The following is a 27,485-nucleotide window of genomic DNA, read 5'->3' as shown; positions in this document are numbered from 1 at the left end:
TTTAATCTACTCACTTTCAATATTAAGGTTTATTTTTTCCAGGATGAAGTAACAATTTAAATAATTACCAGAATTATGTATAAATGAACATTCATTCAGACAAAACATCACTGTTCACAAGTAGCTAAGAAATATTTTGCAATTTATATAATAAATATATCTGTGTTTAGGTTAACAGGCACCATCTTGATAACAGAAAAGTTTTTTAAAACCAATAAATAAACATTCAAGAAAACAAGGTGTTTATATCTGAAATACGATACAGCCTTAAATGCTTTTCTTCATGTAGCACCCACATTTCCAAACTGTCTAGAAAGTTTCTGAAAATATAACTCCTACCTTAAATCATTAAAATAGCGCCCAAAAAAGGTCAATTAAAGACAGAATTTATAATCTATATTCGTAATTCTCCATTCAATAAAATATCAATTACCAATTTATTAAAAGTCAATGGATTGTATACATGCAATCTGTTAATGGTGAGAGCCTGAAGTACACACATTTAAAAGTCACTCTCCTGACAGGACTGAAGACGCTGCGTCTCTGGTGCGAACCTGAAAACTACCAAGCCTGTCAGCTGCTCTGCCTTGTGTATTTCCACCGACACTCTATCCCTTCCATCTGTAAATACCATCCAGTTTCCAGGGCCTTTTTGGTAGTTTTGTTTGTTTGTTTTTGTAAATACATTTAGTAATATCCCAACACAAAACACTGATAATTATCCTTGGTAAACAAGGAAATCCAGCCCACAGCTTTGCTCCTAAGTGTGGCAACAGACGAGAAAACAGAGAAAGCAATCAGTGGCCCTCATTCACACAGTCTGAGCGCTCCTGAGAGCCTATGGCCGGCTGAGAATTTGCTGATGTAATCCTGAAGAAAGAGGCAACAGATTTTGAAGACAAATATCAGAGAATAAGTCTTTGATTGATAATTTTTCTATTTATTTCTGCCAAGGCAACTGAAAACACGAAAGCCTTTTCATCAGAGAGGTTAGCATAGATGTCAATTTCCTTTTCCTGTTTTTCTGTGGAAAGAAAAGGGCAAAGGTTACTACAAAAGCAGCAGGTGCAGGAGCTTAAAAACAGTTTGGAGGCTTTCAGGTATTTAAATAACAGATATATATATAATGCTGTAATATAATTCCACTAAACTGAAACTTTTAAAAATGACACAAGTGAGGTTTGAAATGGAGACTAAGTAGAAACTACAATTCTATTCATTTCCTGTATTATATAATGTCTGCAAAAATCTCATATTCTTCTTTCTTTCACTAGTACAAGCTAGTTATTATTTTACAATAATTCTATTTTTGTTTTAATATTTGGTATCTGAATCAAAACAGTATATATAAAATTTGATCAATTCATTTTGGCAAAAATTTGTTTAAAAAAAAAAAATGCACCCTTATGTGCATGCTCCTTAATTTCCAACTCTTTCCCTCTCAGCCGCTCTTTCCTGCTTTCATAAAGACAAATCTGTATTTATGTAATGCTCTTGTATGATGCTCCTTTGTGAGTTTTTTGCATTATTTTCTACTCTATAAAATTAGCATTTGCTGTTTCGCATGTCATATTTCCACCTCGAACACTGCTTATCCCTTCATCTTTTTATATTTAATTCACGATTTTAGTAACATCAATTTTCAATGTCTCCATTATGACTGAGTGAGTGGTTTTAGTTTTCCTGAAGCACCACTGTTTTCTCTGAAGAATCCTATTTAACTCTGTGTATGTGTACGCACATGCAAGTGTGCACTTGTGATACTGCACACAGGTAGAGGTCAAGGACGACTTGTAAGAGTCTGTTCTCTCCTTCCATGTGAATGTCAAAGACCAAACTCAGGTGGGTGGTTAGGAGGCCTGGCAGCTAGGGCCTTTCCCTGCCGAGCTTTACCAGCCTTGAGTGATTAGTTGTCATTTCTAATTCAACTCAAACTCTCTTCTAGTTGTACAAATACTTCAGGATGTTCACACATAATCTAGTCTTCATGAAAAGATCTCTTCAAGTCTCCAAATCTGCTAATCTGAAATGGCTGCTCTCTAGGCTCACAGGGCAATCATCATCCTGTGATCCCTTCTTCAGATGGAGGGTCTCTTCATCTCCCCAGTTAGCTGCTCTTTGTCCTAGATCCCAGTCTTGGCTCTCTTCTTCACTGTGGTACATGTGACCTTCAGTACCTCCCTGGGGAAGGGGTATGGGGATCATACTTTTTGAAACTCTGAATTTCAGAAAGTACCATTAGTATGTTTTTCATAGTAAGTTGCAGTTTGGTTGAAAAAGATTTGTAATTTCCCCTTAGAATTATTAATGAAATAAATTGTCTTCTGACTACTGGTATCATTGCTGGGAAAATCTAACTCTTTTTCTGTTTTTCAAATTACTGCTAAACTTAATGCCATGAAATAATGCACAAATCTTTTGCAATCTGAATGTGCTGATAGATTCATATTTTCATGCAACCCAAATGTTAGGGAGACCTGTGTTGGTGCGACTGAAAACTACCTCCTAGCATGTGAGCACCGGGTTCCCAGTTGGTTTGGAGAGGTTTAGGGAGGTCTTTAGATATAAAAGTCTTGCCTACTTCCTTTGTACTTTCTGCTTCACACCTGCAGGTAAGAGTGTGAGCTTTCTGCAGCCTGTGCCTGCAACACTTCCCCACCATGACGGACGCTCACCATCCTGGAAGCAGAAGTCCAAAGGGACTCTTTGCTGTGGTGTTTTAGTAATGGAGTCTTATCAAGAAAACACAAGCTTCCTTGTGTGCTTTTCCAGTCTCCCTCCTTACTCACACTGCAATGACTGTAACACAACACATTTTATTTTTTCTTAAACTTAAATAGCAGTCATATATTGTATGTGTTTTCTTTCCTGTGTTTTTTCTCAAACTTTTCTCGGTGCTGTTCACATAGAAGTGCGTGCCCGTGCCCTTGCTAGGCAGTACTCCACTGCACCCATTCAGACATCCTGACTTATCTTTTTGTCTAAAAACCTAGGCACTGTTTTTCTGTACACTGATGATGTGCCTTTTTCTGACCTTTAACCTCCCAGTGGATTGAGGGTTTCACAGGCCTTTTTAGTGTCTTTCAGGTTCGGAAAGATTTCTGGAATTCTTCAACGGTCCTTGTCTTCCATTTTCTACATTTTTTTTTCGGAAACTATTTACAGATGTTAGACTTTCAAATTGGTCGTCCTTTAAGGTTCTTATCTTCTCCATCTCTTCCTAGTTCTATACTTCCTGGATCCTTTCTTCAATTTTATCTTTAAACCTACTAAAGCAGCCGGGTGGTGGTGGCGAACGCCTTTATTCCCAGCACTAGGGAGGCAGAGCAGGTGGATTTCTGAGTTCGAGGCCAGCCTGGTCTACAGAGTGAGTTCCCGGACAGCCAGGGTTACACAGAGAAACCCTGTCTCCAAAAACAAAAAAACAAAAAAACAAAAAACAAAAACCTACTAAAGTTTTTCATGTTGTGACTCGTGTATGCTTTGGAGTTTCCAGTATTTGAAAGTCAGTGTTTTGAGAACTATTTTCTAGGTGTGTTTTGCCTTTACCCCACACTGCTTTGTTCCTTCTTTTCCTAGGCAGCATCTTTTTCTTATTAAGGATGTTAACATTTTGTTTCCTTTCCTTGAAAAAACAAACAAACCCCTTTTTCTTTCCCAATTATCTTTTTCTCCTTTTGATTTATTCTTCATCTTTTCTACTAGACGCTATCTTCTAGAGATCTTGGCCATTTCTGGTGATTTGTTCACATTTAAAAGTATAAATGAGAGGATATGTAAATATATGAAACTTGACTATAGTTATGAAATAAGATGGTCTACAAGGTGCTTCTTGTGAACTCCTAAGTAACTGTGTGTTTTCTCCTGGGCTCTTACAGTTCCCTAAAGAAGACTGCTTTTGATCTCTCTTATCTGAAAGATATGAGCCCAGTAAGCGAGCTCAGGACTTACAGGTGGAATCCAGGTATCCCTGAGCTTTCTCACTGCCTTTGTCCTCACCCTTGTCTCCAGGCTAAGGCTGCTTTGTCTGTTCCTTTTCAAAGCATCAGCTCGGTAGGCAGAGGATTTTCCTTTCCATTTTCTAATCACCCTATTCTTTTTTTGTTTGTTTGTTTCCAAAATAGTAAGCAATAAAGTCAAATTATTTTTATATAGTATCAAGTTTTGTTTAATTCATTTTGTCAAAATTAAATTTTAATTTAAAATTAATCTTATTTCAAGGTTTTCAAGTTCCTGTAAAGCAAGGAACAGAATAAGACAGAATAAATTAAACTAAATAGCAGCTTAGCACTACAAAGCATTACCTAAGAAGTCTTTTGTAGAATGCATGGAAATTCCTAGCTGTGTCACATTTAGAAAACAATGAACTATATATATCAGGATGGGTACAAGTCTCACCGTCCTATTTATGAAGTCTTACTACAACAATGCATTATCTGCTCACTTACACAGAACTCTCAGCGGCTTCCCAGAGGTCAGGAGTTGAGACAAAAACTGACTGTATGGACCACAAAGCCAAAAATATTGACTTTTGGGATCTTTGTGGAAAAAGTTTACTCAAGTCCCAATGTACATAGAAAGCACTTTATTCCAGACGTGATGGGATATACCTATAATCCTAGCTCTGGAGAGGCTAACTCAGGAAGATCTTGAGGGAGAGGACTTGGTTAGAGAACCTTGGTTAAATACCATCTTTTTAAAAGGGGGAAGGGGGAGAATCGGATTATACCATACATAACATTTTCTGAAATTTGTATCAAAAGAAAAAATTAATAATTTGCCTTCTGGGGATGTAGTTCTGTGGAATACTTGCCTAGCATGCATAATGTTCAAGCTCCTGAACCAAGACCTGAGGCTTTCTTAGGAGACAGAGGTCTATCTACCTATCTTGATCTCCTAAGTGCTGGGATCAAAGGCATACAGCACTACTGTCAACCAAAAATATTCTTACACAGAAATATCTGAAAAATATTCACTAACAAATAAATGCTTCCTTTTTCAAGTAAGAAAAAAATTTCAGTCCTGCGTATATGGAACACATATGTGCCAACACCAGGCTCTCCTCCCACCACCGGCGTCTGCTTCTTTAATCTCTACTCAAAAGCATCCCTTCCCATTTTTTTCCAGCTATACTGTGCCTTTATTTCAACTGAAAACAATGTTCCATTTTCTACGTAGAACGTTTTGTTTCTTCTCTGTGGACTTTTCTTGTCCAGTTTCCATTCCAAAACAGTCTTTCAAATAAGATTTTCTGATGACCTCATTTTTAAATAAGCATATTTAAATTAAGTGACTCAAAGTGGCTAGAAGAATATAACAGAAAGAAAACAGTAAGATTACTCAGAGCTGAGAATCACCTACGTGAGGCCTTTATACAACAGTTCATTCTGATACACACTTTATTTCTTTAATCGGGTATCTTTAATCACACTATCAAGACACTTTTCATTTTGGTAAAAGCTAAAGACAGCTATATGCCAGAGAAATCACGAGTAATTCTCTGTATCAAATAACATTTGTATTTTTATACTAAATATTTACCTACCTAAAATTAAGTATTTGAAGAAATATAAAATGTAGCTAGCAAATAACAGTTATAAATATATTTCATTGAAAATGAAATTGTGTTGGCTGAGGGTTCTAAGTAAGTACAAAGGGCAGCTCCCAAGCGCCCATTAATCACAGGTTCCAAAATGTCAACGTGTATACATTACAGGGGCTGTTACCTCATTCGTCCTACTCTTTAGTATGTGACATTTTTCTATGATAAAACTTTTTAAAAGATACACCAATCATAGAAAGAGAGGAGCTATAGTTCTAGAGAAGTCTAGAAATAAGTTATAAGTGGAAACTCTGCTTCTCAAAAGAAAGAGTCCTAGAAGAAGAGACAGAAGTGATCAAGATCACACTAGCTATGCAAAAGCTAACTGGGCAGGAAGGAGTCAAACCTCCCAAAAAGCAATTAAAAAACACATACCAACATCACTGTAAAAAAAAATATAAAAACATTATTTCAAATTCATAGTAAAACAGTTTAAATTAACTGCTTAGATCTGCTTTAAACAATCAAAAAACAAAACAAAGTATTAATTTTTACTGGTATCTGAAAGATGTCTTAAATATACAATTATCTTTGAACTTCTTACCACTGGTTTATAACTAATGTAATCCTTTAGGATTCTAATAAGAATTTGTGTTTCGTTTTGTTTTGATTTTAAAACTAAGAACGTATGGGCTGCAAGTGTGAGGTCAGGAGTAGACTTGTGTCCTGAGCCTGTGCATTGAGCCTGCAATAAAAATTCAAAAAAAGAAAATGTTTTTAAACCAAAATATGAACTGTGATTTTTTTTTAAGTTCAAAAGCTCAAGGTTTCCAGTATATTCACTATTATTATCTAAGCATTACCTTTTATCAGTTTGGTATTTGAAGAAGGGATTTAATCATACCTCTCTCTTCCTCGTGTGTTTTGGCAGATGTACTTTTAGGTCTTCCTCTTCCTCGTCTGACATGATCAGAATGGCTGTTACTTCGAGATCTCTTTCTGTTTTCTAAATCTTTACTTCCTGTAGAATTTATCTTTTCTCGCCTGACTCTCTCTGTTCGCCTCCTCTTGGCCTCGTGCTTGTTTTCTGGAAGGATGAATAAAAGTGATTATTTCAGGGCTTTGCAACAACTACTTGCTAAGTTCTCAGTTCCTTCCTTTTCCTTCCTGGTACATTCTGTAAACGCTGGCCACAGTTCCCCTATGCTCACACAGAGCAATCAAACAACACAATTCAGACCTCCTAAAACTAACTTCCCAAGTACTTAAAACTACAATGGTAACAGGACAAAGATGGAGACTTCAGGACCAGTCTGAGCTATAGAGTGAGACTATCTTTAAAAGGGGGTGGGAGATTGCACAGTGACACATGCCCACAAGGAGAGGCAGGTGGATCAATATGAGTTTGAGGCTACCCTGGTCTACATAGAGTTTCAGAACATCTAGAACTACATAAAGAGACCCTGTCTCAAAAAAAGGGGGCAGGCATAAATCAGTATTAATTTCTTCTACATGTCACTGTAGAACAGTTTCTCTTAGGCCTAAGACTCAAGGATACTGGATTACACAAGAACAACAAGAATAATCAATTACTCCAGACTGCAAAAAGTCACCAAATATAATTGAAGACTTATTGAAAGACGTAGGACCTAATTTGAAGAGAGTTCTAATGACCCTAATAGGACAATCTGAATACCAATAAGGATACAACTCTAACAAACTAAAACATAAACTATCCTAAAACCTCCAGTATATTACATTAAAAGCTCAAACTACTTAGCCACATATGTATGTACTGTGTATAATCCTATAAGTCACTGTATGTAACCATTTGGTGCTTTCCATGTCCTCAGGCCCAGCTCCTGAGTAACCCCACAGAGAGAAACCTTATTTGTTACAATGTGTATGGCCTTATCTCAGGCTTGCCCCCATCTAGCTTGTAACTCAAGTACCCTGTCTATACTGATCTAAGTTCTGCACATGGCTGGTTACCTATCCTCGGTTTCATACATCCAACCTTCTCTATCTGGGTGTCAAATCTCCTGTGCCTGACTCTTTCCCAGAATTCCTATCTCTTCTGAGAACTCCCACCTTCTACTTCCTGCCTTTGCTAATAGGCCATAAGCTTCAATCAGTGGGTGCTTCAGGCAGGCAAAGAAGGACAGAGTCACAGGTCCACTCAATGCTTATGAACATTATGCCCATATGGCTACATATATGCATATACATACATACATACATACATATGTATTATGTATGTATACACATAGATATACATAATAATAAAGAACCCGTTTTTAATCTTTCTATTCAGATCATATCACTTGATAGCTAAAGAGCAGACAAGAATGGTTTTCATTTTTAAGTTATTAACCTACTATACTAGAACCAGAATGTCACCAACTTTTAACGTGCTGACATCACTAAACAACAGACATGAAATGCCAACTGTACTCAGGTAAAAAAGAAATAATAAACAATTCAACCTGGGCGGTGGTGGCGCACGCCTTTAATCCCAGCACTTGGGAGGCAGAGGCAGGCGGATTTCTGAGTTCGAGGCCAGCCTGGTCTACAGAGTGAGTTCCAGGACAGCCAGGACTATACAGAGAAACCCTGTCTCGAAAAACAAAAACAAAAAGAATTCAAGTCTCGTGGGTTTTGGTTGTTTATCTTCTTTTTTTTTTTTTTTTTTTTTTTGAAACAGGGTTTCTATGTGTAGACCAGGCTAGCCTAGAACTCAAATATATATATGATTTATTTACTTATTTTATGTGAGTACACTGTCACTGTCTCCAGACACACCAGAAGGGGACATTAGATCCCATTACAGATGGTTGTGAGCCACCATGTGGGTGCTGGGATTTGAACTCAGGACCTCTGGAAGAGCAGTCAGTGCTCTTAACCACTGAGCCATCTCTCCAGCCCCTTGGTTGTTTATCTTAAATAAGAGCTCATGATCTTGTTGTCTTCCTAACCATCAGCTTAGAATGGACCAAGGGCCCGTTCTTCCTTTAGAGCCTCCAGTTCAAATGCTCACATCTCTCCACAGCCAGTGCTCCCTTAGGTCTGCAGTTGGGCTCAAACACTCAGGTCCCAGCACAATCTTCTTGGTAATTTTAGCCTTTTTAGGGAAAACAGGCTTAGTCTGGCCACTCTAGCCACACTGTCTCCTGCCATACTCTACTTTCCCTGGGCACACAGAGAGTCCTTGCCCCTCCTGCACTGTCACTGCAGAAAGTCTGCTGGACAAGAGAATGTTTGCCATGTTTGCAGGAGCAGTATCAGCACTGAAAGCCAGTCTCATCATTTTTAAATCCAACTTTCAACTTATAAGAAACAGATCACTTAAGGAATATGCCAGCCTACATCACCAGAATACAAGCACAATATAAAGGGCTTTTTAGTCAGTAATTAGCACAGCAACAGGAAGCAAACTAGCAGGATGGAGGAACAATGTAAACATAAGCTGACATGGTGGTTTAAATGAAAATAGCTCCTATATTGGGAGTGGCATTACTGGAAAATAGATGTGGCCTTGTTGCAGGAAGTTCATCACTGGGGGTGGGCTTTAAGGTTTCAGAAGCTCAAGCCAGACCCAATGTCTTTCTCTTCCTGCTGGCCGCTGATCCAGATGTAGAACTCTCAGCTCCCCAGTACCATGTCTGCCTGCATACTGCCATGCTTATGATAATGGACTAAACCTCTGAACTGTAAGCCAACCCCAATTAAATGTTTTCCTTATTAAAAATTGCTGTTGTCATGGTGTCTCTTCACAGCAACTAAAACCCTAAGACAGTTGAACATTCAATATTAAAAAAATTATCATTAATGTTTTATAATAGTAGTGTTTCGAAAGTTTTTCTTTTGGGGATTTGAGAGACAACTTAGTCAGTAAAGCGCTTGTCACACAAGCATGAGGACTCAAATTTGATCCTCGGCACCCATATAAAGTATGGGCATGGTGATCCGTGCTTGTAATCCTGACACTAGGAGTGGCAACAGGCTGATCCTTAAGGCTTGCTAGCCAGGTCCCCTACTGCAATCAGAAAGTCACAGGTCCTATCTAAATTATCCTGCCTCATAAAACAAAATTATTAATTCTAGATCCTGTGCCCTATAGCTACCTAGCTTGTTCTAGCCCTCCCTGGCCCAATGAAGTCACACAGACTCCAGTCTGTCTCTTAGGACAAAGCACTGAGAAGCACCTTCTGTGACAGAGCAGTTAGACCAGGGATGGGATACACATTTATGTTCCTGTCTCCTGCCTGCTTCCATGTCCTTTGCCATATAGGCCACACCAGGGCAGGCTCAGTCCTGTGATGCAGAACTTCCTATAGTCCTCTGATGGTGGCTATCTCAACCTGAAGCTCCCTTTTGGACCTGAGAGGCTACTAGAGTTCCTCTGAAGGATGAGTCACACAAGCTCCTTTCACAAATCTGCCTGCACTGACACAGTTCCCAAAGAACTGGAGGATGGCTCCTGAGGCTGACCTCTAGCCTCTGGGAGCATTTGTATGCACATGCAAATACCCACATACTGATACACATACACACATATAAATTTTTAAAACTTTTTTTAAGAGAAAAAAAATAAGCCCAAATCAAAACTATACAAAGACACCATCATTATGATACTACATAAAACAAAAGCAAAACGGAAAAATGTTGATGGGAACGTGGCAAACTTGACAACTTTTAGGCATTACTTGTAGAAATATAAAATAGTCTAGCTCCTGTATGTTATAATAATTTCTAAAAAGAATTACCAAATGATTGAGCAATTATGTGCACGCAAGTACACACATTCTTGTTCTCGTTCTCTCTCTCTCTCACACACACACACAGAGAGGGGGGGAACTGTGGATAAACTTAACCACATGGTGCTTAGGCAGAGACACTGTGGAGCTGCAGACTAAAGAAACCCTAGTTAAACAGAGACTAACAGGCTATTCTGGTGGCAGTTTGGAAGACCAAAATGACAGTTTAGCTCATGACTTCTCAGAGGGGAGCAAGCACTCTCTACTGGGAACTGGTTACAAGTCATGTTTGTTAAATTGTGGCAAAGAATCTGGCTACATTCTACACTTATATTGAGATGCTGAGCAAGACTGAATTCAAGAGTAATGAATTAATTTGTTTCTCAAGAAAATTTTGAGCAGGGTAACATTCAAACTATGGAAGTTTCTGGTCTACCCGGGAGAGAGAGCAAATAAAGCAGAAAGATGTAAAAATGTGCAGGTTCGTGAGGAAAGAAATGTGACCTTAAAGCTGAGACAATGATTGTGCAGACAAAACATCCTTAATTGCTACAGAGATTATTGTCACTAGAAAGAGACCCCATACTCTGCAATGGATCAGGAAATGAGCCAGAGGGTGAGCCCTCACCACCTGAAGGCCCCATCTCCTGAAAACCCAAATACACCTGGATGGGTAAAGACTGAATTGAGGACGCTGCTGAAGAGATCTGCCCAGGGAAATGCTTCAATTTCAAAGGCACAGAGGTGGATACAACTCTAAGTGAAGGCAGTCTGGCTACACCTTAAACTGGCAGTCCAATTTGGCATTGCCATCTACATGGCACTAGTTTTGCAGAAACAAAAAATGCAAAAAAGGAAGTAAGTGTTTGTTCCAGAAAGTCACCAAAGCCAGGCAGAGTAACAGGGCTGGATGCCCAAGGGTTTTGTTGTTGTTGTTTTTAATTGTACAGGAGTTCAATTAAGACTCTCTTCAGTCTTTAATAGTCAATTTGGCGTCTAAGCAGTGCTGGGATTGTTAAACACTATGAAGACTTCTGAAGTTAGGATAGATACAGTTTCCATAGTGACATGGCCATGAGCATACAGGTACCAGGGGCAGGATTTATATTTTGAATGTGCAATGCTTCCTCTAAGTTCATGTGCTTGAATACCGCGGTTCTGGAAGACTGTGGCTCATTTAGGGATTATTGTGGGCATGCTTTAAAGCGTCACAGCCTAGCTCCACTTCCCACCTATTGTTCCTGCCCTCACACTCCTACTTACCAGGCCTTCCTAGTCCTATGGACTGTACTCCTTTAAACTAAGGCACATCAAGCCCTTATCCCTTGATGCTTCTTGTCAAATAGATTCTCACAGCAACAAGAAGAGTAACTAATACTACAGTTGGACGGACCTGGTGCTGCGTATATTTTGAAGTTAAGTCTGCTTTCCCAGGAGGAGCTGTCTGGAATGAGGAATGAGCCACGTAGTCGGGTGACTTCTTGTGAACCATCCCCTAATGGACAAAGGAACCAATCACTGGGCAAGTAGGCGGGACTTCCAGGTTGAAGAGGGGAAGAGAGAGATAGGAGCTTTTGAATGGGGACAGCAAGAGAACAAGATGTAGCTAACTAGTAGTGTCTTCTGGATTAGATGGTGAATCCACCAGGACTTGCCACCAGAGGATTTAGATTTAATATGGCTTAAAGATTAGGATTCTAGTTGATCCGCCCAGCGAATGAGTTACCACTGATTCTGAACTAAGTTTGTGTGGTGTTTTCCTTCATGTGGCGGCTCCACTGGCACGGGTTTGCTAGAAGTACACCACAGAAGGCCGTGAGAGTTTTGAAGGATGGTAACCACCAGCCAGTGGGAACTTAGCAAGCTGAATGGAGAGATTTTGGGGCTCTGAGTCAGAGTCTCCACGAGATGAGAAGAGGCCGGCCACTGCCCGCCAGTGGTTCATTTTCTAGTATTTCCAGCAACATAATACAGTGCCAGAAAATGAAGAAAACACCAATGAATCTGCAGCAGACCTATGGTAAAATTTGTTTTTTGGTATATGTGTGTGGGGGGAGGGGGATGTTGTTTGTGTTTGTTTGTTTGAAGACAGGGTTATTATGTAGCCCTAGCTGTCCTGGAACTATGTAGACTAGGCTGTCCTGGAACTCAAAGAAACCCACCTGCCTCTGCCTCCGCAGTGACGGGATTAAAGGCACCACACAGCTTGACAGAGATGTTAACAAGTTACTACTCTCTCTCAAGACTCTCTTGTAAGGAAAGTGATCAGGACAACTAGCTCTGACTAATAATATATTTAGTGGAACTGGTAAGGTTTTCAGAAAGATTTTTCTTTAAGCATGGCTGCCATGTCTCTTTATTCCGTCCTCTCATTTTCTTCCTGCTGGGAACGTTATGGGTACAGACAGATGCAAAAGTTACCTTATAACAAGTATGACAGTTCTACCTTTCCTGTGAGAAAGGAGCCCAGTCCTTTACCATGCACTGTAGTCACTACATTATCAACAGTGCTCTGTAATACTGACAGGTCATCCAACATGTACACAGGAATAACCAACAGGACAAGAAAAAAAGGAGCCCATCCTGAGGGCAGCTCGGTCCTGAGGGCAGCTCGGTTGACAGAGTATTTGCCTGGAATACAGGAGGCCCTGGGTTTGACCCCAGCACCACTTATCTCAGATGCTTGCCAGGCGGAGGACGTGGAGGTCATCTTTGGTTACAAAATGATCTTGAGTTGAACTCAGGATACATTCTACCCTGTCTTTAGAAAATAGTTCACTTTTAAAAGATAAGCAAAAACTGCCTCAACTAGAACTCTTGAGCCTTCCGATGGGAGATTTGTGTGTATGCTAGGTGAGTTTCCTGCCACTGAGTTATACCCCTAAACCTGAAAGACAACACTGCAATCCAAGGAAAAATTACCAGCAATATTAGTGTGAATGTCACAGTGGATGGCAGAAAACACAATGCCATGTGGTTTGGGCTTTTTTTTTTTTTTTGCCTTTTTTTAAAAAAAAATAACTTTCTAGGTATGAAACAACTTCCAACACACACACACACACACACACACACACACACACACACACACACACACGGGGAAGGCAGGGAAACAGAGCAGAGAGAAAAAGAGAATGAATAAATACACAACTATCTTGAGAACATGTCGAAAAGAAATTCCAACACAAAATTTGTGCAAAAGACCAAAAAATACCCAATTTGGAGGTTAGAGAGAGAGATCAGGAGTAAGAGCACTCACTGGGTGTTCTTTTAGAGAACCTATGTCCAATTCCCAGCACCCACATGGCAGCTCAGTACTGCCTATAGAACTTCAGTCTCAAGGGATTTGATGCCTTCTTCTGGCCTTGGGGCACCAGGCATGAGACTTACATGCATACAGGAAGATAAACCCATACACATAGAAAGAAAAATAAAAAAGCAACTTCAGGGGCATTTTTACTCTATGCCTTTTAGTGGAGTCCAAGAAAACAAGCAGGTTCAACACAGGATCTGGCAGGCTGCTGCACAGAGGGTTTTTCACTTCTCTTACTGTCTGTCATTACAGACGATTTATTGCTTGTTCCCAGGTGGCATGGAGGTAGCAATTTTCTTTGATCCTAGCACTTGGAGGCAGAAGTAGGTGGATCACTTTGAGGCCAGCCTAGTCTACAAAATGAACTCTAGCCCAATCAGGGTTACATAGTAAAACCATGTCTTAAAAAAAAAAAAAAAAAAAAAAAAGCCAGGCAGTGGTGGCACACGCCTTTAATTTCAGCACTTGGGAGGCAGAGGCATGCAGATTTCTGAGTTTGAGGCCAGCCTGGTCTACAGAGTGAGTTCCAGGACAGCCAGGGCTACACAGAAAAACCCTGTCTAGAAAAACCAAAAAAAAAAAAAAAAAAAGAGGTTATTTTAAGTGGGTCTGTCAATCACCTAGCCAAAAGAACATATCCCTCAAGAAGTATGATTCACCTAACAACCACGCTAAGGAACTAGGAAGACTAATTATGCTCTTATTGAGATGACATGTTTAAACTTCTCAGAAGGCCCTCTCTCCAAGCAGTCACTTACCACACCTTCACCTTCACCTCTCGGCCTGCTCAGTTTTCTGAGTTCCCACTCAAAAGTGTAACCTTTCCTTTACCCTTTATGTCTCTCCTCCCCATGACAACCAAAGTCCTAACCATGGTGCCCTGGCATTCTGAACATTCTCACTCACTCTCTGAATAACCTCTCCCCATCCCCAGTCCACTGTGCAGCTGCCTGTCACCTGCACTGTTGAACCTGCTCACTTTCTTGGACCAGCCCCGTCTCCTTCCTCCTGCCTACCATGCTTTTCCTCTCAAACACTAATAAAAACAGTCCTGGAACTTGCTACTGGGTCTGCTTTTTAAATAAATAACAAGACTAAGAACCCACAAAAAGGAAACTCCTGACAGTACTCTTAGAGGCTAAGGATAAAATAGTCTCTCTCTGTTAGCCAGCCCAGGCCGGACTACAACTCTGACTTTTCCTGCCTCGGCCTCCTGAGTGCTGGACCTCTCTCCCTCCACCCCCCTCCTCAAGTGAATTTACCATTTTAACATTTTTTTGTTTACCTGTTGGCCTTTTCTTGTTCATGAGTAATATGAAAAATTGTGGTTTACATATTTTATCCTTCTCTTAATAAGAAATAAGGTGGTCATTTGAACTTATCTGAAACATCTACCCACTGAAAGTAAATAAGCAAAATGTTAATGAATTCCCATTTTAATTGAATATTTTTTCTCACCTTTAAAGGAAGTCTTATAGACTAAAACTGATTTAGAATTTGTTTGTATTTTCTTTTACAAGTTTTTTTTTTGGGGGGGGGTTTCGAGACAGAGTTTCTCTGTATAGCCCTGGGTGTCCTGGAACTCACTCTGTAGACCAGGCTGTCCTCGAACTCAGAAATCCGCCTGTCTCTGCCTCCCAAGTGCTGGGATTAAAGGCGTGTGCCACCACCGCCTGGCCTACAAGGTTTTTTTTTTTTTTTTTTTTTAAATGAAATGACCTTTTTTTTTTTTTTTTTTTAAAGATTTATTTATTTTATTTATGAGTACACTGTAGCTGTCTTCAGACACACCAGAAGAGGGCATCAAATCTCATTACAGATGGTTGTGAGCCACCATGTGGTTGCTGGGATTTGAACTCAGGACCTCTGGAAGAGCAGTCAGTGCTCTTAACCACTGAGCCATCTCTCCAGCCCCGCCTACAAGTTTTATAGCTAAAATTCTAGAAAAGAAAAAAAGATACAGCTGGTAATTAACTGTAAAATGATACCTCTGATGAAAATCTACATCTGGAAAACAAAGATATAGAACAAACTGAGGTAATTAATACTTTCCTTAGTAATGGCAATTGGCTGAACAGTTGATTCCTGTCTCCTCCAGGGAGGGTGAGATGGCTCAGGAGGGAACCCATATGGTAAAAGGAAAGACCCAATTTGGCATATTGTCTTACCCCGACCCCAACATGCACGCCATGACATGTGTTCCCCCCACACAAGTAAGTAAATGTAGGTTTGTACAGATTCACAATTTTAAGAAACACAGAGTTTTCTTTAATTCCTCTTTTAAAGAAATATGTTCAGCACTGGATGTACGCAAAGGACTATAAATGCTCACACTTGGAAGACTGGGACCATCCTGGGCTAACACCATGTTCTAGTCCAGCAGAGGGTACATAGCAATATCCTCAATTTCAAAGCTTTTTTTTTTGGGGGGGGGGGAAGGAGGGGAATAGCTCTGTGGGTAAAGATGTTTGTTACACAAGCCTGACAATCTGAGTTTCATCCCTGCACTCATGGTGAAAAGCAAGCACAGATTCCCGAAAACGACCATCTGACTTCCATGCTCAGTGTAGCACATGAGTGACAGCACCTATGCATACATACAAAATTATAACAAAATCTTAAAACAACAGTGACAGACATTAAGCCCAAAGCCTGGTGTGTGCATTCTCCCACTAAGCTACATTCCTACCCCTGTAACTATACTTTTTTTTTTTTTTTAAAGATTTATTTATTTATTATTATATATGAATACACTGTAGCTGTCTTCAGACACACCAGAAGAGGGCATCAGATCTCATTACAGATGGTTGTGAGCCACCATATGGTTGCTGGGATTTGAACTCAGGACCTCTGGAAGTGCAGTCACTGCTCTTAACCACTGAGCCATCTCTCCAGCCCCCGTAACTATACTTTTTAAACTCTAGGTCAACCGTTCAACTTAGAAATGAAATTCTCAACTAATAACAATTTCAGATTATTATTTTATGTGTACAAGTGTTTTGCCTTCATGTATTTCTATGCACCACATGCATACAGTGCCCCCAGGGGCCAGAAGATGGTGTTGAAGCCCTGGGAACCAGAGTTACAGGTAGGTGTCTGTGAGCCTCTTATGGATGCTAGGAATTGAACCCAGGTCCTTTGGAAGAAGAGCCAGTGATCTTAACTGCTGATCCAGCTCTCTCTCTCTCTCTCTCTCTTTTTTTTTTTTTTTTAAAAAAATACTTATCTATTTCATACCAAAAAACCTGCAAAACATATCGCATTTGGAAATATGTAAAAGAATACTTGCCTAAAGTTCTAGGTTCCGGTTTTTATTATTATATTTATCATCTGTGCTTTTGTGTGCATGTGCATGCACACATGTGGTACGGTGCAGGGCAGAGGACACGCTGTACAAGCTGGTTCTTTCCTTCCACCATGTGAGTCTGGGGATCTTAGATTGACAGGCTTGGCAGCAACAAATGCCTTTACCTATCACACTGAGCCTCTCACGGGCCTCAATCATTCCTTAACAATCCTTAATTTTAACACTTATCTCGCTTCTTTTCACCAAAAATAATTTAAACTTTTAAAATTTCCTCACTTTATCCAACAGATCATTTATATATATTTTCACTCCCCAGTTCTGAGGGCTGAGATCAAAGGTGTGTGCCACAATGTGACAGTGCTTTGACAAGTTTTCCATGGTCAGTACATAAAAATTATTACCATTCTAACTAGTACACTCTGTTCTCTAAATGATGTACCCTACTTTAACCAATCTCCTACTCATGACATATGGTTGTTAACATTTGCAATTACAATATGTTGCCTTGAAAATTCATATAATTCCTTGTGCTTATAAACAATTACATGCCTATTCAAAAAGAACTGCAGACAGTGGGTTAGGTACACTTAAAACGTCTAATTAGCTTTAAGCGCGTCCTATAAAAAGGTTTGGCCTAGTACAAAAGTACTAAAGTACAAAAGATCCTAAAAAGACTCCCTGCTTTCCAGTGAACTCCGTGCAAGGCAGATTAACTGACTAGAACTTCACTGACAGTGGAGAGACGGGGAGGTTGCGTGTTCACGGCCTCATTCAGTTTATCCTGAGCTATCTTTTTATCCTTCTGGTAACAGCAAACTCTTTTGGACTTTATTAACGGCCTGCTAGTTTCCACTAGGCCGAAGTCTCAGAGCGTCAGCGATGAGCGAGCATCAGGATCTACAGCAGAGCTTTTCCTACGTTAACCCACGGATGTTCCTTTCTACTAATACATGTGAAAAGTGCCTTAATTTGTAACTTTTTTTGTTCTGTTACTTTTTAAATTTCATCAAGCTGTTACCATTTTAAAACATGGAATGTGATGTAACCTAAATCTGTGTTCTTGGGCCATCTCGTATTTGGCATCAGAATAAATTCTCTCTGCTTTTTAGATAAGAGTTATGCCTTTGTTTTCACCATAGATATTTTTGCTATGTTCATAAAGACATAGTATAACTACAATTGAAAACAGTACATAGATTTTTAACGAGCTAGCAGCAGCATATACAATGCAATGACTCCAGTACTAAGTACTCACACAAAGCAAAGCAAATGAACACAAAAGAACTGTCTGAGCACCTGTGTTTACTCCAATAGTACTCAACCATGACTCTCCTTAGCTTGAAATCAACTCAGCTGTTCATCAACAGATAAACTGGTAAAGAAAACTACACACACAGCTGGGCAGTGGTGGCGCACACCTTTAATCCCAGCACTTGGGAGGCAGAGGCAGGCAGATTTCAGAGTTCGTGGCCAGCCTGGTCTACAGAGTGAGTTCTAGGACAGCCAGGCTTACACAGAGAAACCCTGTCTGGGGGGGGGTACAGAGAGTGAGAGACAGAGATTGAGAAACAGACATACAGACATACCCTAGCATGCATGAATATTATTCAGCTACTAAAACTAAAATCCTAGCATCCGTAGCAATGTGACAGGACAGAAGATGAAATTGCTGCTGTTCTTGTTGATGCATAGTAATGAGTACCAGGCAGCCTGACACCGTCCCTGCAGTAAGGAAGCAGAGAGACCACTCAGGTCAGCTCCCTTTCTTACCTGTAGTCTAGGACCCCAGCCCAATAGAACTGTGCTGTCCACACTCAGGGGGGATCTTTTCTCCTCAGCTAAACCTCTCTGGAGAACCTCTCAGACATGCCCAGAGACATGTTTCCCTAGGTGATTGTAACTCCAATAAAGTTGACAATGAAGATTAATCATCACAAAGAACATCACATCAAATGAAATAAAAGACAAGATCATGTTGTCACTCATGTTTCCAGAATAATGGTTATGGGAAGACACAAAGGAAAGGAATAAAAATAGGTTAAGTAACATGTACCAAGATAAAATTTGACAGAAAGAATTTTAGCATTCTATAGCTAGTTTGGTAATTATAGTCTATAATAACTTACAACAGGTTTCTAATAACTAAAAGAATCTTAAAACTCCCACACCAGAAATAAAAAGTATTTGAGGAAATGCAAATGCTGGTAGCCCTGACCATATACACATTACATGATTCAAATTCATGTGTTATAGCCCATAAATATTTACAAGTATTATGCATCAATTACCTTTTTCAACCGTACCTCTTAAAATTCCCTGCATATTATGGTTTACCAAGATAACTTTCTGCTGTTTTAAAAATCTCATATGTGTATTTGTGCACGTATGTGTTTATGTGTATGTGTGTGAATACATGTATGTGCATAAAAGGAAACCAGAGGATATCCTCGGGTTCACTCCCAGGAAGACCATCCCTCCTTTTTTTAAACAGAGTCTCAGCTAACCCAAGCTGGCCTTAAGTTTTCGATCCACCTGTGGAGGTCGGAGGACAACCTATGGGTGAGTTCTCTCCTTTTGCCTTTCCATGGTTCTGGGGATTGAGTTCATGTCTTCAGGCTTATTCACCCATTGTCTTTACCTGCTGAGCCATCTCTCTGACCTAACTCTATTGTTTACTCTTTTTATCTTCCAAGAATGTTCCCCTTGTTATCACAGCTACCCTTCTTCCTACTCAGCCTTCATTTCCTCAGAAGGGACTACCAACAACGGTGGCCTCCAACCCCATGATAGGATGCACCTCGTTTCAATTTTCTAGAAAGTACTTATCATAAGGTGGCTATTTTCCATTTATCTGTTTGCTGTCTACCTCACACTCATGAGAATGTAAATTCCATGACAGCAATCAGCATGTCTTCATTTGGAGATCAATGCTCATACAATTTACTCTTGCTTATTAATTTTTGAAACAGGGTCTCGCTATGTAGCCTCGGCTGACCTGAAACTCACAGACCTTTGTCGCCCTGAATACTGGGATTAAAGGCAGGCCAACTTACTCTTATTTTGAATTCACTGTTCTAGTTTTATCTTTTAAAAAATATGACTATTGAATAAATCCAAGTTGTCTACATTAACAGGAAGTAAACAAGTCTAAGCAAAACTATTTTCTAAATATCTCAAGCAAGAAACTGAGTAACAATAAAAATTCTGATCATACTGAACTGAGTTACATTTTTCCAGAGACTACTTACAAAAAAAAAAAACCCAAAAACTTTACCCTTCATCAAAAAACAAAACAAAACAAACAAACAAAAAAACCTCTTTACAACAAATGGAAAACACTGCAGAAAACCACAACCAATTAAAATGCAGACTTGCGGGACCCAGTCTCAAATGATACATGTGCAACGCAGCTCCTGCACTCAGGCGTCATTGAAGAAAGGGGACAGACAGAGTCTAAGGGCCAGAGGAACAAGGAGTCTGCCGTGAGAGTGTATCTCTTAGAAATGTCAGAGAAACTACACCCGTGAAGTCTTACCAACATGGCTTGCCTGAACAAGACATGACAGGAATGACACCGTTAGATGTGCTCACATGGAAAAGGGAGTTCATGTGGCCTCAACACAGAACTAAGGAATACTAAGAGAGACAGTATTCCTCACGGAGGGGCACACCAATTAACTGTCTAGTCTCATATTGTCAGCCCTGAAAACACACATACATACAATTAACATTCTATGGACTCAGCAGGTTGTGCCTATAGATTTAGGAATATTCTCTCTCTCTCTCTCTCTCTCTCTCTCTCTCTCTCTCTCTCTCTCTCCTCTCTCTCTCTCTCTCTCTTTCTCTCTCTCTCACACACACACACACACAAACAATTAAAGAAAAAGAGGTCAGCCATTTGAGAAAAAGAGGGGACTGTACAGGGAGGGAGTTGGGGGAGGAAAGGGGAGGGAGAAAATGATGTAATTATAATCTTGAAAAACAAACAAACAAACAAAACTCTTCAAAGTTATTACAAATTTTACCAGCATTGTGAAAGAGAACGAAAATAAAGACAATGGCAAAAACCAATAGGTGAAGTGATAGCTGCTGCGGCATATCCATATAAGGAACACTAAGCAAGAGAGACGAGACAGTAAATGTTAAATACTTTGTTCATAACAGAGGCCAGACAAAGACGCTCCCACACTGTGACTCCACTGACAGGACGGTAAATGGGGCAGCAGTAAGGGACGGGGACAGCAAGGGAGGTGGTGCTGACAGACTGGTGCCCCAAGTGTCAGAGCCCATCAGTGACAGACTAGAAGCTGTCCTTCACTAACCCAACATCAAACACCATTCTTATAAAGCTATTTTAATATTTTATGTACAATTTTAAATAGACACAAATAAAATTAAAACTGTTATTACCTACTACCAATATTATAAGGGAGTAAACGTTTATGTGAAATGAACCAATGTCACAAGTTGATTTTCAAGAGCTAAGCTGTTGTGTTTAATTTTCACAATTACCTGTAGATGGTGGTGATTTCTCTGAATGTTTTGCATTTAGTAGTTTTCTGCTAATAAATATGTAACCACAGGGACATGATTTACACGCAACAGGAATCTGCAGGGAAAAAAGAAAACTAGATCACTCTTCTTCCATTGTAAAACCCCTCAGTACTTATGGAGTATGCTGGTGAATGAATTAGCTGAAGAGCCGCACAGGTTAAACTGAAACCTCTGCCTGAGAGAGTTATCGTTTCACAAATATTCACATTTCCCTGGTGTTTACAACAGCTGAACATCTGTGATGCCAGTGTCATAAATACTTAATGCAATGTAAGTGTGTGTAGACAGGAGTGCCCAACACAAAACCTTAACAGATCAGGCCGGGGGAGGTTAGCTATGACAAAAGGCAGTGTTTCTTAAATTGTTAACACTGATGGCAGTTTATAGCAAATTGAAAAGAGGGTAGTTAAGATAAACAGAAGACTGTGAGGCCCTGCTGGAATAATAAAGATGGAAGCTGAAAAGGTAGATAGATCAGCTAGAAGTCACATAAGGAAGAAACAAGGAATGGACCCAACCAACTCCTGATCATGTGAGCAGAATTCATACAACTGAGGGCTAGTAACAAGACAGGAGAGAAAACAGTTCTATTTTTGCATTAAAGCACTGAACACTGGATTTTTCATTTTTAAAGATTTGTTGTTGTTGTTATGTGTGTACGTGTAGGAGATAAATAGGCCATTCTTTCCCCTGCTTTTACTCCATTTCAAGTTCAAATTGTAAAGCTTGCATTCAAACCCCTTCACCCATTGAGCCAACTACCCCAGGTGCCCTGGGTTTTTCTTTATTGAGACAGGGTCTCCTGTGGCCCAAACTGGCCTTGCTGTTTAGCAAAAGCTACCCTTGAATTCTTGATTCTTCTGCCTCTACCTCCCGCATGTGTCACCATGCCCAGTACAACACAAAATCTTTAATTTACACTTAAAAGACAACAATCAGGTGTGCAAGATGGTTTGCAGGATTGATGATCTAAGTTCAATAACAGGTAAGAGGCAGGAGAGCACCAACTCTCAAGAGTGGGATTCTCTCTACATATATGAGACCAGCTGTACACACACACAGACACACACACACAGACACACACACACACACACACACACAAGTAACTAACTAGCTAATTAGTTAAAAAGGGAGAGGAGCCGGGCGGTGGCGCACCTTTAATCCCAGCACTTGGGAGGCAGAGGCAGGTGGATTTCTGAGTTCGAGGCCAGCCTGGTCTACAGAGGGAGTTCCAGGACAGCCAGGGCTACAGAGAAACCCTGTCTCGAAAAACCAAAAAAATAAAAAAATAAAAAAAAAAGGGAGAGGAGAAGGGCAGGACCTGATGATACGACTTATAATCCTAGCACAGAAGACTGAGCCAGGGAGACCACAACTGCAAGGCCTGCCTGGACCATACCATCAGTCCAAGGTTAGACACTCTCAAAAAATTAACAAGTGAGGAATGTGGTAACTGACTAGAGCACTTGCCTGGTATATACGAGATCCTGAGTTCAAGATTTTACACTACCAAGGAAAATAAGAATAAAATAACATCATAGAAACCTATTTCCATAATTAACAGGTAAAATTGGTTTTGAGACCCAGGTGCACACTTACTAATTCAACTGATAAGATGATTTCCTTTAATGAGTTCCACTCAAGATACTTTCCTATGTCTAAGCTAGTCCATTCTAAAGTCCTGTTTAAAAATGGAATGTTCCTCTCAACTTCTGCCCCAGATATTTAAAACAAAAAACACTGTGACCAGATCCTATAAAAAGAACCTTCAGGCAGGTTGAACAAGTAAGTTAGTCTCATTAAAGTACAGAATGAGGGGACTTGTAAAAAAGCACTAGACACCCATTAAATTTCATTTAACATCAAGATAATAATTTAAATTCTAGTGCTAAACTTTTTAAATTTTTAACAGAAAAAAAATCCAAAATGTTGTTTACTATAGTTTATCATTTATCAATATATTCTTTGAAAAATATTATTTAGGTCGTATATTTTAAAGGAAAAAAGAAAAAAAGAGGGTCAGCTACACATTTGCTCAAAGTCATATTATTGGTGACTACTAGACCATGTCTAACACAAAATAGACATTCAATAAATACTTGTGGGTGAGGAAAAAAATCCTATTAGATATGAAAACGGTAACACTGCTAGAATCTGCAAACAAGAATTTGGACTTGAAATCATCCAGGACCAAAAAAATAAATAAAACAAAAAAGTAAATGTATGTTTTTAAATGTTACCAAAAAAAAAAAAAGAAAAAAAGAAAAAAAAAGGATTGGGCAAAAACCAGTAAAGAAATCTCTATAATTATAGAGATTTCATTATTCTTGCTTTCTGAGGTTTTAGTTACCCAAGGTCAGTAAGAAGGATGAAAATGGCAAAGGGTATTTAGGAAGAGATTACGGTTGTTGATGCAAAAGGAGTAAGAGAATTAATTCTGGAGCTATATACGAGTAACCAAGGACTAGGAACAGATTTAGGTTACCCCAAATTCTATGTTCCAACATAAAAGCAATTCCATGAAGGTTTTATATAACAGAACAAAGAGTCATAGATCAAAGCTCTTTCCAAGTACACTGGGGGAGCGTTAAGTAGGACGGCACAGCGGAGCGAGCATAGAAACCTTCGCTATGGGCCTCAGATGCTTCTGATCAATCTTTTAGCCTTTTGATTGGTGGAGAATTAGGGTTTTAAGTTAATTCATCCCAAAAGCTTTTTATCTTTTCAGATTTAGGTCTGACACAGACAGAGGCAGGGAATGGCAGTCTGTGGACTAAAGATAGCTCAAGTGGTAATTGGGCCTGTAACATTCCATCCTTACAACACTCCAGGTTTAATCAATCAGCCTTTGTGGACAGATTCTTTTCAGGAATTGCTCATTCACAAGATATCACAAAACTTTTATTAGAATATTATTCTAATTGCTTATGTCTAATTTATAAATTTCATTATCGGTGCATACATATGCAAAAACACAGTACAGTCAGGTTTAGCATTGTCTGAGATTTCAGACATCTATCATAGGTCTTAGACTGTATCTGCCCAAAATAAGGGGACAGTACTAAGACTCTTTAATGATAAACAGATCAGACACCCACAGCACACATGCTTGCTAGATGTGACATACATAGAAAAACAGCTGCTTTTTAAAATGAAAGGAAAACCAAAAATGTACATAAAAAATAACAGAAAACTGACAAGTATCTTGAGCCGTAGCATACCCAGAAAAGCTTAGTCATTTCCCAGCCAGTGAATGAGACCTCCATGTAAATGAAAAGCATGAACGTTTAGAAGTTATAAAACTTATGCGTGTGCGTTAAGGGCCCACATAAGAGATGCTGAAGGCTGCTGAAAATCTGGCTGCTTGCTTCCCTGTGCCAGGTTTTAAATTCAGGGGATGCGCCTGTCTAGCCGACTGGAGGAATCTCACTGTAAAGCTTTGACACTGATGTTTCTAAGCTATAATCTAATTCAATATTCATGAAATAACTCAGAATCTTGGCAATATTCTAGTGCTTTGTTTAAAAAGTTACTTGCAATTATTTTCTTCTAGTTTAAAACTAAAAGCGTCTACTTTTTAAGTAATTAGAAAGCAAAAAAGCTAAAATTAGCCTATTACTTTCTTCAAATCAATACTATTTATATATTAATATATACTTAAATTAATATATACTAATATTGGTATATTAATGTATATTAATAATGTATAATACAAAATTAATATATATTGTTTTATATACAACAAAGAGCTCAAGGCCTGGGTTTCAAACCCTACCATTGGGAAATCACCAAAAATTAATTTGTCATCATGCATATTCTCTTCAGTATTAAGAATAAAAGACGAAAACAAACCAAAACTAATTTACTAGTTTCTAAAAGATTAAATGCGCTCGCTGTCCAAAATTTACATAATGAATCCCTAAACCCCACTGTGATGGTGTTTCCAAGTAAGGCTTTTCCAAAGACAATTGAGTTTAAGTGACGTGGGATGATCCTGATGGGATTAGTGACCTTAATGAGACTAGCACAGTCGCTTTGGGGCCACAGGAGAACACCAAGAAGACAGGCTGGCATCTACAAGCCAAGAGAATTCTCACTAGAACCCAACCTAGCCTTGAACTTCCATCAGAACTGACAAAACAGATTAACGCTGATTATTACATCCAGTCTGTGGTATTTTATTATTGCTTTAAAACAAACAAAGTCAGAGCTGATTTTATAGGAAGGAATGCATGTGGAGCCTGGGAAACGGCTCAGCAGGAAAGAGCGTCCGTGGACAATTCCAACCCTGCGGACCTTACATGATGGAAGCAGAGAGCAGACTGCCCCAGGCTGTCCTCTGACTCCCATGAAGGAACACAAAAACATACCAAAATAAAATGGAAAAAAAATAGAGTGTCATCTTTCCAAAAAAAAAAAACCCTGATTTGTTGAACAGTCTCAAGGACTTCTACAAGCTAAGTTCTGCTCTTCCTTTAATCAGGGTTTTTTGGTTTGTGTGCTTTTTTCAATTTTCAGGGTTTTTTTTTTTCTTTTTAAGTCATTAGTGTGTTTATGACTGTGTAGGTAGGTGTGAGCACCACAGTACGGATGTGGAGGTCAGAGGTTAACTTTATGCAGCCAGTTCCCTCCTTCCTCCTTCACACGGGTTCTGGTGCGCTAACTCAGGCCTGAGCAGAAAGCACCCTTACCGGCTAAAGCCATCTCACTGGCCAATAAACAGGGTGTTAAAAACAGATATTTTCCCCAAAAGATTATTTTATGCCAAGTAAAAGTAAAACAAGAGACTTGTGCCCTACAGAAACAAAATGCATAATTCATACTGAAAATTATTTAAACATCGAAGTAATATGCCAACAGACAGAACACAAAGTCCAAGTTTGCTAAAATTTAGTTTGAGGAAAGAATGAATGTAACTCTACACTTTGGAAAACATAACTATTTTTATATTGCGGGCTGGTATGCTCTATTGACTAAACTTCCACAACTTTGCATGATCAGCATTTTTTAACATTGCCTATAAATCATACTTAATAAAACATAACTTTTTTGTTAAAAAGATTTTAATAACTCTACAAGAAGGCTCCCTAAATTATATATTTAAATCGGATGATTTTAAGTCTCCACCCATTTCAAATTACTCCCGAAAGGAAGGGGGAGGGGAAGAGAGAGAGGTAGTCATTTTAGGACTATTCAGGAAAAAGAAGTATGCCCAGATCTGCATGCCGGCATAAAGGGCCTAAGAATGGTTTTAATTGAGCGAGTTTTTGTTCATCACACTATAATTAGGCGTACTTAAATGTAGGAAAGAAAAATTATTTTTTAAAAATTACCATTACTCCATGAGTTCAATCTAAATCTGAATGATTTCAAATTCATGAACCTCATATTTTAAAAAAAAAAAATCTGGAAGCAGACATGTCAAATTTACAACGGTAAATAGCACGAATGGGACAAGACACACGCAGAGAGGAGCCCTAACGCCGACTTTATTCGAACCGTGTTCCGTTAACCACGTAATGGAAGGACTAGAAATCACAGATCAAAACTGGTTGTTTTTTGCGGCGTTCCGGAAGTCCACATAATTTGCAAAAAGTTAGCACCATTACTGTCCTTTTGTCTGCTTTATGCTGCCACCCAGGTGGCGGGGAGCGACAGCTGAGAGGCAGCCCCGCTCTCTCCCCAACCGCGAACAAAGCCATCTGGGGCGGCAGGGGTCCGCGGGCCGGCCCGGGACCAGAATGGGCAGCTCCGGGTCCCCGCTCCCAGGCCCCCGCCGCCCGCGGGCCGCCGCGCACCGCCAACCGCCGCTGAGCAACGGCCACCCGCCCTGCCGCCCCGCCCGCTCGCGCCGGCCCGGCCCACCTGTTGGTCGCACTCGGGGCACGATTTGGTGGCCATCTTCACTTTCTTGGCTCGAGTTGCAGACATGCTCCCCTCCTGAGCAGCCGTGGAAGCAGCGCCGTAGCTCCGCTGCTCCACACAGCCCGTCCTCACTTCAGCCGCGACCCGGCC

The 27,485-nt window shown here is 39.8% G+C and overlaps 1 protein-coding gene across 1 annotated transcript; it reads right to left on the bottom strand.

Moving 5' to 3' along the window:
- Positions 1-27,485, bottom strand: CUNH16orf87 (chromosome unknown C16orf87 homolog). The gene is made up of 4 exons (XM_028755508.1): positions 27,336-27,485; positions 21,429-21,525; positions 6,447-6,629; positions 1-1,024 (listed from the first exon to the last, which is right to left on the bottom strand). Exons 1-4 carry the CDS (start codon positions 27,399-27,401, stop codon positions 906-908), a joined length of 465 nt encoding a protein of 154 aa, XP_028611341.1. The 5' UTR covers positions 27,402-27,485; the 3' UTR covers positions 1-905.

The sequence above is a fragment of the Grammomys surdaster genome, unplaced genomic scaffold, assembly GCF_004785775.1.
Source record: "Grammomys surdaster isolate TR1022 unplaced genomic scaffold, NIH_TR_1.0 126063, whole genome shotgun sequence".
Lineage (NCBI taxonomy): Eukaryota > Metazoa > Chordata > Mammalia > Rodentia > Muridae > Grammomys > Grammomys surdaster.
This window is presented reverse-complemented; position numbering and strand designations above follow the sequence as displayed.

Excerpts from the sequence above, each read along its gene's own strand:
- CUNH16orf87 (XM_028755508.1), bottom strand. The coding sequence starts at position 27,401 with ATGTCTGCAACTCGAGCCAAGAAAGTGAAGATGGCCACCAAATCGTGC. Across the intron at positions 6,630-21,428 it reads GAAATCACCACCATCTACAG|AAAACAAGCACGAGGCCAAG; the intron begins GTAATTGTGAAA and ends TCATCCTTCCAG. Across the intron at positions 1,025-6,446 it reads AACACACGAGGAAGAGAGAG|AAAAACAGGAAAAGGAAATT; the intron begins GTATGATTAAAT and ends TTCTTTCCACAG.